Raw genomic sequence first — 18,689 nt, forward strand, 5'->3', positions numbered from 1 at the left:
TTTTTTTTTTGTATTTATAACAATACCCACAAATAAAAATTGTATTTATAAGTCGGTTCGGAAGACATACATTAATTCACATGACTGACACGGCATGACTTGGAAGTTAGGTTAAATTAATAATAATTTTAATCTTATTAATTAAATATTTCAACTTCGATGATGTAAATTGGATATTTTATGGTCCTATTTAAAATTTAGACTAAATTAAAATTAAATCAGTTTAGTTTAATTTTAAATTAAATATAATATTTAAATATTAAATTTTCATATTATTAAATTCATTCTAATTTAAAACTTATTTAAAGATAAGACCTGTAACCTTCTTAAACCTTTCATAGCTCAAATCATCGTCATCCAAACGGGCTATAGCTCGTAGGATCCATGAATGGTTAGGGAGATTTCAGACTGTTTATTGCATGACGTGGCGACATTTGGGTGGCCAATAACTCTCACTTCCGAGGTGATTGGTCTTTGGAGACTCCAGTATCCTTGTAAGTTGTATCCTTTCACCTGGGAATAATAAATTATTTTTTTTTTCTTACCGAAAAGAAAAGACAAATAAAAGGGTAATAAAAAATACTGTTATATATATAAAAATATTATATAAAATAGTTATTTTTATATAATTTTTTTATATATAAAATATTTTCTTAAAAAAATAATCAAATAAAATAAAATAAACCAGAAGGAAGGCGTGGGCTGATTTTTCAACCTCAGCGGAATTATAAATCGACGGCCCCTATTCAGTCCTACTCTTCTGGCTCTTCCTTTATCTCTCCCAACCTCCATTTTAGCGCTTCCACCCTCTCTAGCTCGTTCGTTTCAGGCTTTTCACTCTTGCACCTTTTTAGATTTCAGTAGCAGAAGAGATGATGTTGCTGGGAAAGAGGCAACGCCACCCGATGCAAAGGACGACGAGCATGACGGAGATTACCTTCGATCTAAACACCGGTTCCATCGACGGTGCTTCTGCTTCTCCGCCTTCAACCGATCCTCACAACCCTTCAAACTTCCAGAGACAGCCAGGTGGCGGGCCAGATCATGATCAGCGGTTGCTGGCCATGCTCTCTCCTAGAAACCTCAGGCGGAGTTCGGCCGATTTTGTAGAGGCCACCTCTGCTCACTTCTTAAGGTCTTGCTCCCTCTGCAAGCGCCGGTTGGTCCCTGGTCGTGACATCTACATGTATAGGTATTATTCTCCCTTCCCCCTGGGTCTTCTGGCTTCTTAGTATCTATATAGTTAGTTCAGTACTTTTTCATTTTCCTTGATCCTCTTATGTTTGTTACTGATCGAGTTTTTTAATTAATTTAAAACTCAACCCTTACATGGGTATTAAGATCTGTTTGGCAACGTTTTGAATCCAGATATCTCTATGATTTTGCGTGATTTCTCAGAATCTCTCAAGTTGGAGTTAAGGTTTTTATGTTTCGGCCTGATTATACATATGCCATGCCAAATATTCAGTATCCGCAACGATAAAAGCTTCAAACTTTTGAACTTAGTCATGACATATATATGTAAATAAATTTGCAGGGGTGACAATGCTTTCTGCAGTCTAGAGTGCCGGCAGCAACAGATGAATCAGGACGAAAGATCGAAAAAATGCTCATTGGCTTCCAAGAAGCTGGAAACTGCAGGGTCGTCCGCCAGCGCCAGCGCCCACGTCTCCCCTGAAGGGGAGACCGTCGCCGCCTCGTAACCCTACCAGCAGGCCCTTCACAACCTTTAAACAGTACTCCTGCTTATATATATATATATACACACAGCATCTTATATATTTGCATGTATGTATAAGCTATAACTATTAACTAGGAATATGAATTATATATTGCGGAGATGTAAGAGCAGCTAGCTAGCAGGGGGACAGATATCTTTTGGTGGGAAAGGTGGGATTGCGAGGGGTCGACTTTTTTTTATATGTATTATGTATACAACCAGAAAGCCCTGTAATTCTTCTTAAGAGTTTCTTCCCCTTCAGCATGTGTTACCGTTTTGTTGTAGTAATAGAAGAAATATGCATATTTTTACGAGTTCCAGACTCCATTTTTTTTAACGCGAATGATGCTTGATTTGGACGAGAAAATCGATGCCAACAACAAGTTTGAATGAGATGTTATTGGTTTCGAAGAGATTCCCATACAGTAGGGTTTTTCTTGTTAATTACCATGCACCTGGCTTTTGTTGTCTTGTTTTGTTTTGTTTCAGACGATGGAAGCCGGAAATTATAGCTTTCTTTTCTTTGAATCTTTGGGACACCAACAGTTCTGCCGTCTCTTCCCAGACATCCCTATTTCTGTTCTTAATAATCAAATGGAGAAAACATGTTCAGAGATCAAAAGAAATGGCCAACTCATTGACTTCAAAAGTTCTTTCCGGTGTCCGCACGTTGCCTTTTATCTTCCAAGATCTTCCGACAAGACTGCCTTTAATTTAGAAATTATTTGCAACAAGTTCGAAGCAAATCTTTATAAAAAAAAAAAACTAATAAATTTTTTTAAAAAATTACTTTTTACTAATAAGATTTCCTTTTTTTATAAAAAAATTCGTATGAAATTTATCTTTTTAAAATTTTTATTTAATATTATTCTTTAATTATACGGAATATTAAAAATTGAAAATTTTAAATAGATAACTAATGTGAAAAGTAGAATGAGTAATCTTATAGATAATTTTAAAATATACAAATTTTAAGTATTTTTTTCAAATAAAATTTATCATAAAAGGTATACTTTTATATAAATTTTAAATTTATCTATTTATAAAAAAAAAAGGGAAAAAACAAACTCCTCAAACTAAAAAAACATCTTTGCATGGAATAGGTCCCAAAAACAATTATGAGTTAATATATATAGAAAAAGTGAAATATAAATATAAAAATTAAAACATTCAAACGCAATAATACGTGGAATTACATCGGTAAAGAAGCTTTTAAATAGATATTATTTTCCATTTGAGTGCAGATGGGGAGAACATCAAACATCACTATTTTTTTTTTCAGTGATTGGGGTGGATGATGCTTGAGAGTTGGCCACTTGAATGTGGGAGGTGGGACCACTAATATCAATACCGATGTTCCCCCACAATTCGTTTTTTCGTCACTTGGGCCCACCATCTGTGGGCTCCACGTGATTATAATTTCTTTTGTGATATGACTTGGCGACAAGGGGTGGGGATAGAGAGAGAAAAGGAGAAAACAGTAACTTTGGGTAGTGGGTATGCAACATGCATGGGAAGGACTATTAATGAAGGAGTCCAACTTTAATAAAGGGACCACAACACAGCTGGTTTATGTGGACATTTTGGAGCAACAAGACACACCCCTATATTCTCTTTTACCGTTGAATAATGTTTCATGTAATTATAGAATATATAAATATAATATAATTATTTTTAAAAATAGTAAAATTTATTATTAAAAAATTAATTTTTTTTATATAAATTTCATATTTATTAATTTTTTTAAAAAAATAATTATATAACACTTACATACTCATAATTATAATTATTATTTTTCTTTACCGTTAATTAATTGCTATTTTCCATGCCCATCTCTACTCACTATATATGAATTATTTAGAACATTGATTTCATTTGGATGCATATCCGAGGAAGAACTCCATTGCATTCAAAACACACAGACAATGGTAAGAATAGATCAATCTCCTTTTAAACTTGCTTGTTATTGTTACTTTATTTGCAATAAATCTCCCCACCACTTGCTTGTCGATATAATTTGGTTAGTGGCATATCCATAGATGTCATCGCCACCATCGTCTTCTATCTTTCCACCCATTTACATGACCTCTGTGTCACCATCGTCCTCTCTTTTTCTCTTTTGCTTTTATAAGTACAATTTTATTCTTTTCTCCCAACTCAACATACGACGGTGCCATCGCTACCACCTCTCTTCCTTTTGCTCTATATATGTAGCCACCCCTATATATGATAACCTTTATGTACCACTCTCATCTTTCACCAGCTAGTCCCACCACCACTGCCACTACAAGTACTTCAAGTGCCGGCTAGCTGCTACCAGATATTTTATGAGTTTTGATGGACATAATTCAGAAAAAATGAAAAATAAAAAATACGCACACGCGCACACATACATAAGCGATATTACTTTCATTTGCTTCACTGCTAATGATCAATTATTTCATTCACGAGGATTTGAATCATTTGATGTTAAGATGTGGTATTTTGGCATTCATTTAATTCGAGCGAAGAAGTCATGATATTCCAGCTTGATCATCAAGAGACAGATCATCGATGAAACCATAGGATTATTAATAATTGCTCATTGTGTGTGTGTATATATATTAACGTAAGAACGCAAAAACATGAGATGATCTACACCAAGGTTTTATTTGTATGTGTCTTCCACGTAATTTCTATTTGTGTTCGCTTTCCTTGTACACACAAGTACCAATTCTATGACATTAATCAATCGTACCAACTTGTATGCACAATGCATACAACAGGTCTTTTATACAATTGACACTGTAAGAAAATTATTCAATTGTCGCTAGTTATTTTCTGGCAGAATAAGTCTTTTTTGTTCGTAAATAATTATTCTCGTCACATATAATCTGTCACAAATGATTATTTTTTATATCTAGAGTTACCAAAACAAGACATTTTATTTAAAATAGAGATGTATAAAGTATTGGGAAAATAATTATATGCTTATCATTTTCCATTTATTTATAGTACTGTCTCTCACCCACACATAAATATCTATCTTACATTCCAATATTATTTCACCCTCGGTTAAGGTAGTCTTACGTACTGCATGATGTCCGCTTCAATAAATTTAGAATGATTCATAAAACCATTGGTCATGTGATTATTTTATAGAGAAATCATGCAATGATAATTAATTAATTAATGTGAAACATTTTTTTCATTTAAAATATTTTTCATTTTTAAATTATTAACTTATTAAACTATTTAAAACATGTCACATCAACTAATATAATAAAAAATAACGTCATTTTTTCTATTCTTATATGATCAGGCGATGGATGGATGATGAGATCATGACGATGACCTCTAATGAATTGATCCGTGAAGATCGAGTTGAGAAATGGGGAGGGGGTTTGGTTTTGGGTTTGCTTTCAAGGTTTGCATAAATAATATTAGAGGCTTGGGGTGCAACCAAATTAACATATCAAAATAAGAGTTGGGCTACTCTGCTGCCTAGCTAGAGTAGAGCAGACCGCTCAATCGAACTATAATTTTTTTTTATATTTTTTAATATATTTAAATATTTTTAAAAAATAAAAAAATATATATCAATATATTTAAAATTATTTTTTTAATCATTATAAAAAAAATTAAAAAAATTATTCCAGAGTGACCAAATGAAGCGGTATGCTTTGGAGGCATATTAGCTTTTCTCCCAAAATAATAAGAGAGTAATATATGGTAGATCATGAGGAAATCATTCATCATCGGCACCATAACGTACGGCCGGGGTTAAGACCTCCGTCTCTTAATATCTAATACTTCTTGCTTTAAAGTTACTTTATTCAATTTCTTACATAAAAAGTGCAACAAGTCTCATATTTTAATAATTTTCTTCGATTTTTTTAATATATTTATGAATATAATTAATTATATAGTTTGATGTAAATTGCGGTTGTGGGAGTAGTGTACTGTGTCTGCATCAAGTGCTAATTATAAATTAGTATTAATGAATGCACTTGAATTTTTGGGTTTCAACTTTGAATTAAGAAATTAAAGATCAGGTATGCCATGACGTCGCTGATTCTAAGATATTTTTCATCTTTTGTGCCATGCATGCGGTCAGCTACAACCAATTAGATAGATTTGATTATTTTATAATGATCGATCACTCGAGATATTATTAGTCTTCTATAACTTGGGACAAGTTATAAAATAGTGTTCATAAATTAATGTGACTAATTATTATAGTAAATTATCTTATAAAGTTTTTTCTTTTATTATTATAAAAAAATCTAATGTATCATATATTATCATCATATCAGTTTATAAACTTTAATTTTATGAGATTTGTTTATTTATATAGTGTTCTCTATTTTAGTCTAGTGATCGAGCCTACTTATAATTGCCACTTTCTATAACCTAACCCGCACCATTAAAAGATATATAAGTGAGTTTACCATTTGGGGGAGGCTTCAGATTTTCAGGTAACACTAAAAGAAATCTAGATTTTTCTCATGAATTTTTTTCCAAGATAAACATCCGTGGCAAATACTTACTTTATGACACTAAACCTGTTCGTGGAAAAAAAATATATACATTTTGCCACTGAAATCATGTCCACGAGTAATAATTTGTGAAAAATACTTTATGTTAAAAATAACCTAAAGTGAAAAGATTGAGGAGGCGTGTACTGATCACTTTGACTCACATAATCACTTTGACCGGTTACAGAGATATTGCTCTCTCCCCCTTTCTCCAGACGCCGTATTCCCCCACCCCCCAAATTGAAAACTCTCTCTCTCTCTCTCTCTCTCTCTCTCTCTCTCTCTCTCTCTCTCTCTCTCTCTCTCAACCGGCCACCACAAACGCCACGGCACACCCAATACGACGCCACTCATCTCTCTCGTTTTGACTCTCCCTCTCTCAGATCTCTCTCCTTTCCATTCTCTTCTCTATTTCTCTCTCTAGAATAGCGCTCTGCCGCCACCACCTCCACGGCACGTCCCCATTGTTGCTCATAGCTCCTCCGCATCCTTTTCTCACTTTCCCCTACTCCGATCAACCCGCACTCACCCCTGCCGCCCCTCATTCTCCAGATTGTCCACGGTCCATCAGCCAACGAACCCCTGCCGCTTCCAGGTATAGAAAGATATAAATATATATATATATATATATATATATATATATATATATCTTGTATGATCTATATTTTCATTTATCTTTCTTTAGTTCTAGTTCTTAAATTTCAGACAAAAATCTTAATCTCCATAGATCTATAAGGCTTGCATTCGAAATACCGTGTAAGATTAGATGCTTTTCTTGATATGTATAATTGGGGGAATATATTTTAAAAGTTTAATTGTAGCTAAGAAATTAAAGTTATTATTTGTATCGGACACCAATTTAAACTCCTGATAACAATAATCTTTCTAATCCATAAATCATTCTAATGTTGTAAAGTAATACCCAGGTAGCAGATGAACTTGTGACAGAGTTGCTCTGTCGACTTGTAAGGAATGCTAAGTTAATTGGTTTTTAAACTGATATGAAATGAGGTGCAAAGAAATTTTAGACTACCACTTGTGCTAGAACTATAATGGCTAGAGCGGATTTGATAAATAACTTTGGGGTTGAAAGATGTAAAGAGTTCTGTTGGTTGACTTTATTGTCTTGGATTTTATTGTCTTTGATTTTAAAATGAACATCTCATGAATTTGTCTATCTATCTGATATACGTTGCTAGGAAGAAAACTAGCCTTGGTAGTGACATTTTTTCTTTGAATGGTATTTGTTTGTGACCTTTAAACTGATACTTGTTTTGTCTGCATTATTTTGTTTCGCTGTGCTATATGCATGTATAGATGAATATGATACATCATGCATGGCAATGTGAATGATAAATGGAAAATATACACTACATTTGAAATATTTTTCCAGATCAAGATGACCTGGAAAAATCATGATCTTAATGTTCTATTAACTTTCTATAGTGTCATGCCCCCTGCTTCTACTTGGTAGTAAACTATAAACAAACACAGACTTGCCATCATGTAAGCCTTTTTTGACATGCTATTTAGTTTAATACTCATCATTGTGCACTCTACTTCTTTTCTCCCTTTCATCTTTGATGCTTGGAAAAATAGATCACCTACCATATCCTATTATGTTTGTGGGCAGATTAGGATGAATAATCAAATGCATATTTACGAAAAGAAAAATGGCCCAAGATATATATATCTTCTTTAGGGAAAAAAAGTAAATGAAGATGACTAAATTTTCTGGGGAGACCAAGCTTTAAGGATAATCATACGTGATAAAGGCAGCAGAGGTTTGCTGTCAGTACTCCTACATTGTCTTGGCTCCTACGTCTCCCTCATTCATGCTTTCTGTGTAGGTCAGCCCTTCTCATAATGATCCTTTACCAAGTTTACATCCAATATATTATTAGGAAAGCAGTTGTAGGCATTGTAAGAAATTTACACTGTATCATTGAGAATCTCTACTCCATACTGCAAAGTTTACTTCTACTGCAAAAGTTTTGGTGGTGTTAAACTTAAAACAACTGTCATTTCTTTGCATACTTAAAAATTATAAAAAAAAAATGACATTTCTATGCTTCGATAGTAATCTTACATCAGATGGAAAATGACAGCTGTTTTTTATTGGGCATGATGGAAAATGAGCATGCTTGATTGTTTCTTGCTATTTATTCTAAATTACCCCATTTTTTTAATACTTGATGGTCTTTCTAAGATGAATGGGCTAACTGTCAATGTTTTTTTTCACAAGTTAGTTACACATCTCATTTGCCGTGGTAGTCCTCCCTCTGGTCTGTAGTGATGAACCTTGAGTGGTTTAAATTACAGTTTTGCATCTCCATCTCTCTCTCCCTCCAAAAAAACATTGCATTGATGTAGGTTTGGCTTATTTTGAAAATTCTCTATGTATTTTCCTTAGTCTTTAAATAGATCCATATTTAAAACTGCCTTAAGATTTTACTCCATATGAGCATATTTTGGTCTTTATTTTTATTGCATCTTTATAATTTGCTTTTTGAACTGGTTACTACAACTATCTATTGTGCATTATAAGCCATTGCTATCTTGATAGGCTTAAGTGGAGACAATATTTCTAAGTTTGTGAATCATTTTAGACTTTTGCCTGCTAAAAGTCTTTGGAATAATGTATTTGAATATCTAGCTATGCGTATTATGATGATCTCGATACTTACTCATTAATTTATGTATGAGATAAATTAGTTTGAGCATACTTCATAAAAATAATTTCTTAATTGAAAAAGAAATTATTTTAGATCATATATACGTTACAATTGTTTCTTTCCGAGCTATATACATACTCAACTAATTGCATGGATGATTAATTAATATGAAACTTATTACAGGCCAGGAATTAATATTCTGGAAAGTACGTATGCATTAGGATTTTTGTGTATTATTTACAATATTATTTATTTTCTTAGTATTTTTTTTGTTGTTGTTATATATATCATTATCAGCTAGCTAGCTATAATATTACTATCTAAAAGCTTTTGATTGGTGCTATCCATGAACTGGTATACAATCCTTTTCAATGTGCTAGCTTTTGTTAGTAATTTTCCTATCATTTGGAAATCTTTCCTAAGAACTATAGTTAACAGGTAATATATAGACTAACGACAAAGCTTGCCAATTTGGCCAGTTATCTGTACTCACAAGTAAATAACTAGCCTTCTTATTACATACGTATTGTGTTTGGTAATAAACTCACTGCACACTCTCTGTACTTGGGCTATTGCTGTTAGTTTTAATGGCCAAAATTTACATGAGTTTCTTATTTCTTTTGATCCTACGTAGTGTAGGACATTCTTTGTACTGAACGTAGCATTTTGCCTATTCTTGTGAATATACCTTCTTACTTTTCTCAAAAAAAAAAAAAAAAAAAAAAAAAACCACTGCACACTGAGTGGCATGCGAATTGAGCTAACAGCTAGTTTACTACAATCGTTTACAATTCTCTAAATTCGGATATTCTTGACTGTGAGAAAGAGGGTAACATTTCGAGATTGGTTAGATAATTACTCCCCTATGATTTGTAAAATGCAGTATGGAAGCAATAATATTGGCTATAGCAATATTATTGATTATAATCTAATCCCAATTTGCTGGGACTCAAATAATTCAACATTGAGAAAAGTCACATGACATTAAAAATCTCATATTGAATTTTTTTTCACTAGTGCTGTGTATGATGTCTTTGTGAAAGGGTATATATGATCTATTAAGTAGAAAGTTTTGGATTAAGGGGGTCTTTTTGGGATTCTATGAAGGTAGTCCTGATTTAAATTCTCTTTACTTTTTTTTTAAACGTAATAATTTTTCATTTTCCTTTTCTAAAGTAATTTTCTGGGGTTAGTTTTCTTTTTGTTCCTGGAAGTTGTAGGTATTTCCTGGTGTATACGCCAAGTACTAGTGTATACACCAGCAGGACTTGGGCTAATGCATAATAGTTGTTAGTTTTCAGAAAATAAACATCCACCATTACATAAGCATTAGTTTTGTTGCCCAAAGTACTCAAGAAGAAATCCCTAAGATCTCGTAAAGAGCTTTTGCATTCTTTGATCCATCTCCCATTTCGACAGATCCATATACACATATATGCAAGCCTCTTAATGGAAGTAGAAATTAAACAAACTTAATAACCCAAAATCATTAATGTTGGTAGAGGTTCATAACAATAAACATAAAATCAAGAAAGGACTTATATTTTGTGAAAAACATTAAAAGTTTCTTTTGCGACCCTTTATGTGCTTTTAAAAGTTTTAATATAGTTATTTTAAAAACTTTGTGTGCTTATAAAACTAAAATCTTTTTACTTGTTTCCATTCATTTAGCTATAGGACTCTTCAAAATGGTGCATGTTACCAACCTAAAACCATAAAATATTTTGAAGGGAATATACATGTAGAAGTGATCCCATAATTTGCATTATATTTTCTATTTATTTGTAGATTTTAGAATCCTTGATCTGCTCTGCTGTCTGGGTTGTTTTCTATTTTTGGGTTGTTTTTTCTCTGGATGATCCCCTTTTGCTGAGAAAAGGTCGCCCCTTTTCTCTCCCATTTGCCCATATCTCGCCCAAATCACTAAAACCTTTGGTTTCTATTGTTCTTTTTTGTAATCTTTTGGTCTCATGCTTGATTTTTGGTAAAGAAACTTAAGAGCCCTGCTGTGTGAAAAATGATCTCTGTTTTTTTGGGATCACTTCGTTAATTTTACTGCTACAGAATATTTTTGGTTTCTTTTTTGGTTCAATTCTGTTAAAATATTTTCCAGCTGAATAGGTTTACTAATGAGCATATGATAGGCCTGAATGGTGGAGTATTACATAGGACTGAATGAGTAGGAGAGCTTAAGGTAACAGCAAAAGAATGCATGCACTGGTTTAGAGTTTAATTTCTATAGAATTTCCTGTTGTGTATGCTTTGTGTCTTTTGTTTTGGAGCTTATGAAGGGTTCTTGTTGTGATTCCAATTACAAGGATGTGAACATCTTAACATTGTAATATTACCTAACAAACTGAAGAAAATAAAATACATAAGTGAAGAGAAAACAGAAGGTTAAACCTTTTCAAAATGTAGATTTTGTTTTTTGTAATTCCTTGTTTTGGACAGATCTGGAAATGGAATGGTAGTTGCTGCTTTGGTGGCTTATAAGGTGGTTGTAGTACCTTCATAGGTGGTGTATAAGGTGATGTATGAGCATGTATGATCCGTTCTTGAAGGTGGTCAGATTTTGAGATGAAGAACAGAAAAGGGCTTATTTGCAGTTACTGTTCGTTGGTTTGGGATATTTATTTGGGTGTTTATATGGGTTTAAAACATGAGTAGATGGCCTATAATTAGAAGCATAATTCATGCACACACATACAGATGTTTTCTTGCATGTTTGGATTTTTGATATATGTGGAATTGGAGATGTAAGGGCCCATGGATATGTTGGGTTTTACTGTTGGGTTCTTGCTTTTTATATTGTAATTTGGTGTTATTTTAGTATTATATTGATATTGACATTCAGAATTTGTGTATTGTGAAGATGAAATGTTTTGCCATGTGGTTATTTTTTAACGTGTTCTTTTCTTTTTTGATGGTCTAACTTTGTTTTTTAAAGTTAATAATTTAACTTTGTCTGTTCGGTTGCACAAGAATTTGAGAAAAATTACAGTTTTCAAATCTTGTGAGTTATGTTTTATGACATGTTCATTTATATTTTATTGTTTAAGGAAGAAATTATAATATGAATTTGAAAGATCAATTATTTCCCAAACTTGCTTGGACCTATAGTTTGTTTAAATGTATTGCTATTTGAATTAATAGTTTCTAACTGGACTGAACTATATTATCCTTGTTTACCTTATCATTAAGTTTTCTTCTTTTTTTTTTTTTTAAATGATAATACTTTCATTGCATAAATCAAAGAAGACATGACTTGTCAAAAGAAATACTTTCATTGCATAAATCATTAGTTTTCTTCTTGTACATTGGAATCTAGATGTTTATGTTTTAGAACAATTTTTATTAGGCAGCCAACAATTTCAACTTGCTGTGGCATTCCAGTGAATCATTTCCTTTTACCTATGAAGATCTTGGGAATCAGTGAAGTGGAATTTTAGGTTATGAGGAACAACCTGAACTTAGGTTGTTTCTCTTAGTGATGCATATATAGCAGCCACCTGTTGGTGCATGTATTACCCAATAAAATTGGGATAGGGGATGCAGTTTGCATGGTATGGGAGCTAATGTCACAATTGTTTCATGATAATAATGGTAAATGGTAGCAAGAATATGATTGCATTTGTGTTTTTTTTGTCCATATTTCGTGTATCTTTTCAATTTTGTATATATGAATTGACAGAGTTTGGAGCTGAGTTATAAACTCTTAATGATTGAATTGGTATGATTGTTTGCAGAATCAATGTTGTACACGTCTCTTTCTAATTGGTAATGGAGACCCCTGATTTCTTATGCAAAGCAAGGGACTTGCCTTTCTACTGGTTCTCTTTTATTCTTAATACTTTATCTTCTTTCCTTTTATGCTTTTCAACGACTATGTTATTTGGTGTGATTAAATCATATGGAAGACCCGACTATTGATATGTAACTCATCTTATAATTTTATATTTTGTAATGTAAATTTTCATTTTGTGATGTAATGTAATTTGTAGTGGATTGCATGCATTTTAGTTGTTCATTATTCTGGACAATGTTAGTATTATGTTTTTTTAACATTACCTCTTAGAAAAATATTTCACAAAATATAGGCTTTTATAAAATTGTCTTTATAAAAATGATGACTTGCAACGGTTTTTTTTCCAATACTTCTATAATAAATATAGGCTTTTACATAAAAGAGATTTATGCTTATGTTATTTATAAAAGGAAAATCCAGAGAATTATGCTTATGCTTTTCAATATGGGTTTTTCTTAAAAAATCTTGAATATAATATAGGTTTTTATTTAAGAAAAAAAAAACCCCAGTTTTTCTCGAAACCTAGAATCTGGGTTTTACAAAACTTGGGTTCATCCGTTGGGTCCCCGGGTTAGAACTCGGATGAACAGCCCTATTTTGATACAATCTTACTCTCTGCAACATGTTTAATTTGAAATGCTGTTGTGGGAAGTCACTCTTGATTCTTTTCTATAATGATGCTTCAATGTGTCTACATGTATAACTATTCCAATGGTGGCATTTTGTTATATTTTGTGTCCTATTTTGTTACATTTTCTGCACTGTTTTTCCTATTTTCTTACATTCATCTTTAAGCTATTAGGATTAGCTATAGTTTAGCAAAAATATGATGACCAAGTGGATCTTGCAATTGATGGTTTTCATTATAATATTGATTTTACTTTGTTGCTTTTTCTAAGTTGAAATTATCCTATAACTTGAATTGGCAAGTGAAGAACCAACTTGTTTGAGTTTTTTTTTTTTTTTCAAGAGGTTATTACCTATTTAAACTGTTTATGTTTGACGAATAATAGACAGGTGTGTAGAAAAAATATTCTACACACCTGTCTTGGCCAATTCTTGATGTTTTAGCATTTGAGCACGATTTTGCCAGCTATTTTTCATGTTGAATAGTTAGGGAAAAGGCTTACTTGAAAGCACGTGTATGTTGGCCTATTTTAGACTTACAAGAGCCATTAAACAAGAAAGATTGATGGTGTCTATGTGTTAATTATACGCAGCGCAAGTGTGTTATCTTGTAAAAATAACAAAATTGTTGAAGTTCTTTATCTTTTCATACTTTTTTATGCCATGAACCTTGTGAGCTCTAAAGTCCTCTTAGAGTAATAATAATTAATACGCTTCATTTTTCTTTGTAGGAAGAGTTACACCTGAGCACCGGTGTGTAATTTTTAGCTTTTCCATGATGTTCTCTTGATCTTCTTAGTGGAAAACATATACCCGACGCACATGTAAGTCTTCAACTGCAGTTGTTTGTGTTCAATATTTTGACTTCTATATTAGAGATATCATCTGCAGTAGTTTGTCTTTGCATGTTTGTATGCAATTGGTCGGCAAAACAAATATTGGATTTGTAGAATAAAATAAATCGTCAACACAAAAGTCATTGTATAATATAGTAGCTGTGGATCAAAGTGGACGCAGTGGGAAGTCTCCATGTTTGTCATTGGCCATGTTTTTTGCATGTTTACTACTAAATGTCAATATATACTTAACTCTTGTATGATTCAACTTTCAATAAAGTTACAACTATGAATGTAATTTAAATTATGAAATTAATTTAGTAGACTATTTATTGCCCTGACAAAAGGAATTAATTAAGATGGCTCTATCTGTCTATCACGAGTCACTTTTCAATATTGTGTGGTTGACTTGAACTAATAATTCATTCTATTGTCACAAAGGTATTACGATCGACGATGCATATTTTATATATATATATATATATTCTCAAAGTTCTTGTCACATGTATCACTTCTAACATTAAATCTAAAATCTAACCTAAGATTTTAGATTAGCTGATTTAATTACTTCATGCATTTAGCTAAATTGATAGGAAAAAACAACTTCTTCAGAGAGAAATAATGTGATCTAATCAAGTTTTCAGATCAAGTTTTGTATTTGAGGCCTTAATTTGGGTACGTACAATGACTACAGTACGTATATATATATATATATTTATAGGCCATGGCCAATAATATCATATATAATGTAGAGTTTTTGGCAGACTTGGTAAATATTTTACCAACTACGAATTAATATGTGAAGCCCATGCATTCTTTTTTGACTTATCCTCGGATTGTGGAAAGGGAGAAGCAAGGAATCTATCTAGCCTTGAGCCACCTCTACGATTAGAGTTACATATATCCACCCCCCCCCCTCTCCCCAACCAAAGGCAGATATAGCAACTCCTATACTTAAAAAAATATAAGCTGGTTGAAATATCCTCCATTACTAATGACATGAAAGAATTACCCTCCCTCTCATTAGAAACCTATGCTAACATCAACTATGACCTATGACCTATAGGCACCTCCCTTCAGTATCATTGACCTAACACATGTATGGGATCCTTACATGTACGATAACCATTCAACTCCATTTAAATAGTTCTTTCCCTTCGATATCTTTGTTATTTCCTGCATCTCCTTTCGCAATAAACAATTACAAACTTTCATACAGTCCTTGATCTACCATTTATACTGCTCATATGCCTTGCTTAACTTGTACAGTTCCCTGCGACCTAACCATATGGATAAGGCTTGGATGCATATTGGAGATAGAATGCATTCTAACGATTACGCATCAGGCGTTAAACAATTCATGGATATGGCGAAGGCCCATCTATCGGGTAGAGACTGCATTAGGTGTCCATGTAGGAGATGCTGAAATCAAACTTTCCATCATTTTTTGGTGGTTGAGGATCACTTGTTCATCGTAGGGATAGATCCATCTTATACGGAATGGATCTTCCATGGCGAGGAGGAAACTTTGCCAGACATCACATCTTCTGACGAAGATGGTGATGCTGCCTATAACAACAATGACTACATTGATGATGTCAACGAGATGTTAGATGATATCCGTGTGGGATCCTTTATGGACAATTCTGGTAGAATAGAATTCTTTTCAGACGGGGGTCAAGAATGACACACCTCTTCTGCTCCTTTACACCTTAGCTTCGACGAGTTGCTAAACGATGCAAGACAACCACTTTGTCCAAGTTGCACAGAGTTCTTGAAGTTATCATTCATAGTCAAGTTGCTTCACATAAAGACAGTTGGTGGTTGGACTGTGAAGTCGTTCGACATGGTTATAAAACTTCTGCAAGCTGCCTTTCCTCATGCTTTATTCCCTGACTCATATAACGAGGCTCACCGCTTATAGCGTGGTTTGGGCTTTACTTACACAAAGATACATGTATGCCCAAATGATTGTGCCTTGTTTTGGAAGGATAATGCTAATAAAGATGCGTGCCCTAAATGTAATGCATCTAGGTGGGCCTCAAGCACAATAACCAAAAGAGGCTACCCCAAAAAGTCCTCCGGTATTTTCTTTTAAAACTGTGATTGCAAAGGTTGTTTATTTCTTGAAAGACTGCCCAAGCCATGAGATGGCATGTAGAAGAGCGTGTTGACGAGCCCAACTTCATGAGACATCCTGCTGATTCTAGGGTATGGAAAGACTTCGATAACAAATATGAGGCATTTGCCCAAGATCCTCGTAATGTCAGACTTGCTCTAGCAAGTGATGGGTTTAACCCTTTCAATAACATGAGTAAACCGTACAGCAAATGGCCAGTTCTGCTTGTGCCGTACAACTTGCCTACTTGGTCATGCATGAAAGATCCATACTTGATGATGTCGTGTTTAATCCCTAGACCAAAGGCACCGAGAAATGATATTGACGTGTTCTTGCGTCCACTAATAGATGAGTTGAGAGAATTATGGGAAGATGGAATTCAAACATATGATGCATACAAAGGTGAAATGTTTCTATTGAGGGCAGCGTTGCTCTGGACAATCAATGACTTTCCTGCATACGCAAATCTTTCAGGCTGGAGTACAAAGGGTAAGATGGCATGTCCGACATGTAACTTTGAAACAGATACATTATGGTTGAAGCATGGCCAAAAACATGCTTATATGGGTCATCGTCGGTGGTTGGGCATAGAGCACAATTGTAGAAAGAAAGAAAAAATGCTTTTAATGGAAAGGATGAACGCCATCTCCAACCTAAAACCATTGTGGGGCAGGCTTTAATGGATCAATTACATGAGGTCTCCAACATCCAGTATGGTAAATCAACAAAGAAGATGAAACATACCCCCCATTGAACTTAATTGGACTAAAAAATATATCTTCTTTGAGCTTCCTTATTGGTTAGACTTGGGATTGCGACATAACTTGGATGTCATGCACATTGAGAAAAACATATGTGATAACGTTTTGGGAACCCTGATGAATATTGAAGGCAAAAGTAAGGGCACTGTCAATGCGCGTAGGGACTTGGAAGATCTTGGACTAAGAAAAGAATTACATTTACAGCATCATGGTAATCATACTTATATGAGTCTTGCATGTTACATGTTAAATGTAATTGAGCGAAGAAGTTTTTGTGCACGTATGGCAGAAGTCAAATTTCCTGATGGTTTTGCCTCAAATATTACCCAGTGTGTCAACGTTAATGAAGGAAAAATCATGGGAATGAAGAGCCATGATTGTCATATCTTTATGCGATATTTGTTGTCGGTTATTATTGGTGGGTACCTACGACCATATATTAGGGGAGCTTTAATAAAGTTATGCTCATTTTTCAAAGAATTATGCTCACGAACACTAGACACAAGGGTGTTGGAACAACTTCAAGCTAATATCCCCATCATTCTTTGCAAATTGGAAATGATATTCTTACCGGCATTTTTTGATATCATGGTGCACCTTGCTATTCATCTCCTAAATGAGGCATTGCTAGCAGGGCCTGTTCAGTACAGGTGGATGTACCCTTTCGAGAGGTATTTGGGTAAATTCAAGCGGTATGTCCGCAACAGAGCTCGTCCAGAAGGCTCAATTGCTGAGGCATATGTTCATGTCGAATATCTGACATTTTGCTCTATGTACCTTAATGATATCGAGACTAGACATAACCGAGAGGAACGAAACAGTGACACAATTGGGCAAACCTCCCGAGAGTCAAGTTTATCGATTTTCTCCCAAAAGGTGCGCCCATTAGGGGCAGCAAGAGTGGAAAAATTACCTGACGCATTGTTGGCCAAGGCTGAGTGGTACGTCCTTAATAATTGCGTAGAGATTGAAGACTATATAGAGTAAGTGCACGATCTATCCCCAATTCAGCATTTTATTTATCTTATATTGTAAGTGGATAACTTATTAATACATTTGGTTTTCGTAGTGAGCACTATAACAAGATGAAAGAAGAGGACCTTAGCAACATTGAGCGTAGGCACCAAAGTCAATTCCTAATGTGGTTTAGAACACGCGTAAGATTCACTATCTTTTTATTTACAAACATTTCCCATTATTTAACCTTTGAATTGACTTCCTTACTGTTTTTTTTTTTCAATCAAATATCCATGTTAGATCGCCCAGTTGCATGCTAAGATTCCCCCCGAGGTGATCGATGATATATATGCATTAGCATGTGGTCCATATCCACTGGTCACATCATATTCTGGGTGTATAATGCATGGAATTCGGTTTCACACGAAGGAACTCAAAGGGCGTCGTCACACCCAAAATAGTGGTGTTGTTGTTCATGGCGACCATCAAGGATTGCCAGTTGACTTCTACGGTGTGTTGCAGGACATCATATAATTACGTTATTTGGGTTGGCGCAAGCGTTTTTTGTTTAAATGTGATTTGTGGGACATTGGCGACATGAGAAGGGGGATACACACTGGGGATCACTTAACGAGTGTCAACACATCTAGGCAATGGTACAAAGATGAGCAT

The 18,689-nt window shown here is 33.9% G+C and overlaps 2 protein-coding genes across 2 annotated transcripts; both read left to right on the forward strand.

Annotated features, from left to right (window-relative positions):
• The first annotated feature begins 727 nt into the window (after positions 1-727).
• LOC122312533 (FCS-Like Zinc finger 5-like) lies at positions 728-2,034 on the forward strand. The gene is made up of 2 exons (XM_043127175.1): positions 728-1,192; positions 1,538-2,034. Exons 1-2 carry the CDS (start codon positions 873-875, stop codon positions 1,701-1,703), a joined length of 486 nt encoding a protein of 161 aa, XP_042983109.1. The 5' UTR covers positions 728-872; the 3' UTR covers positions 1,704-2,034.
• A 14,291-nt stretch (positions 2,035-16,325) lies between these two features.
• Positions 16,326-18,551, forward strand: LOC122312562. Its single transcript, XM_043127204.1, has 4 exons — positions 16,326-16,788; positions 17,191-18,043; positions 18,130-18,217; positions 18,318-18,551. The coding sequence occupies exons 1-4, from the start codon at positions 16,326-16,328 to the stop codon at positions 18,549-18,551; spliced, it is 1,638 nt and encodes a 545-aa protein (XP_042983138.1).
• The last annotated feature ends 138 nt before the right edge of the window (positions 18,552-18,689 follow it).

The sequence above is a fragment of the Carya illinoinensis genome, chromosome 6 (genome assembly GCF_018687715.1).
Source record: "Carya illinoinensis cultivar Pawnee chromosome 6, C.illinoinensisPawnee_v1, whole genome shotgun sequence".
In the NCBI taxonomy this organism is placed as follows: domain Eukaryota; kingdom Viridiplantae; phylum Streptophyta; class Magnoliopsida; order Fagales; family Juglandaceae; genus Carya; species Carya illinoinensis.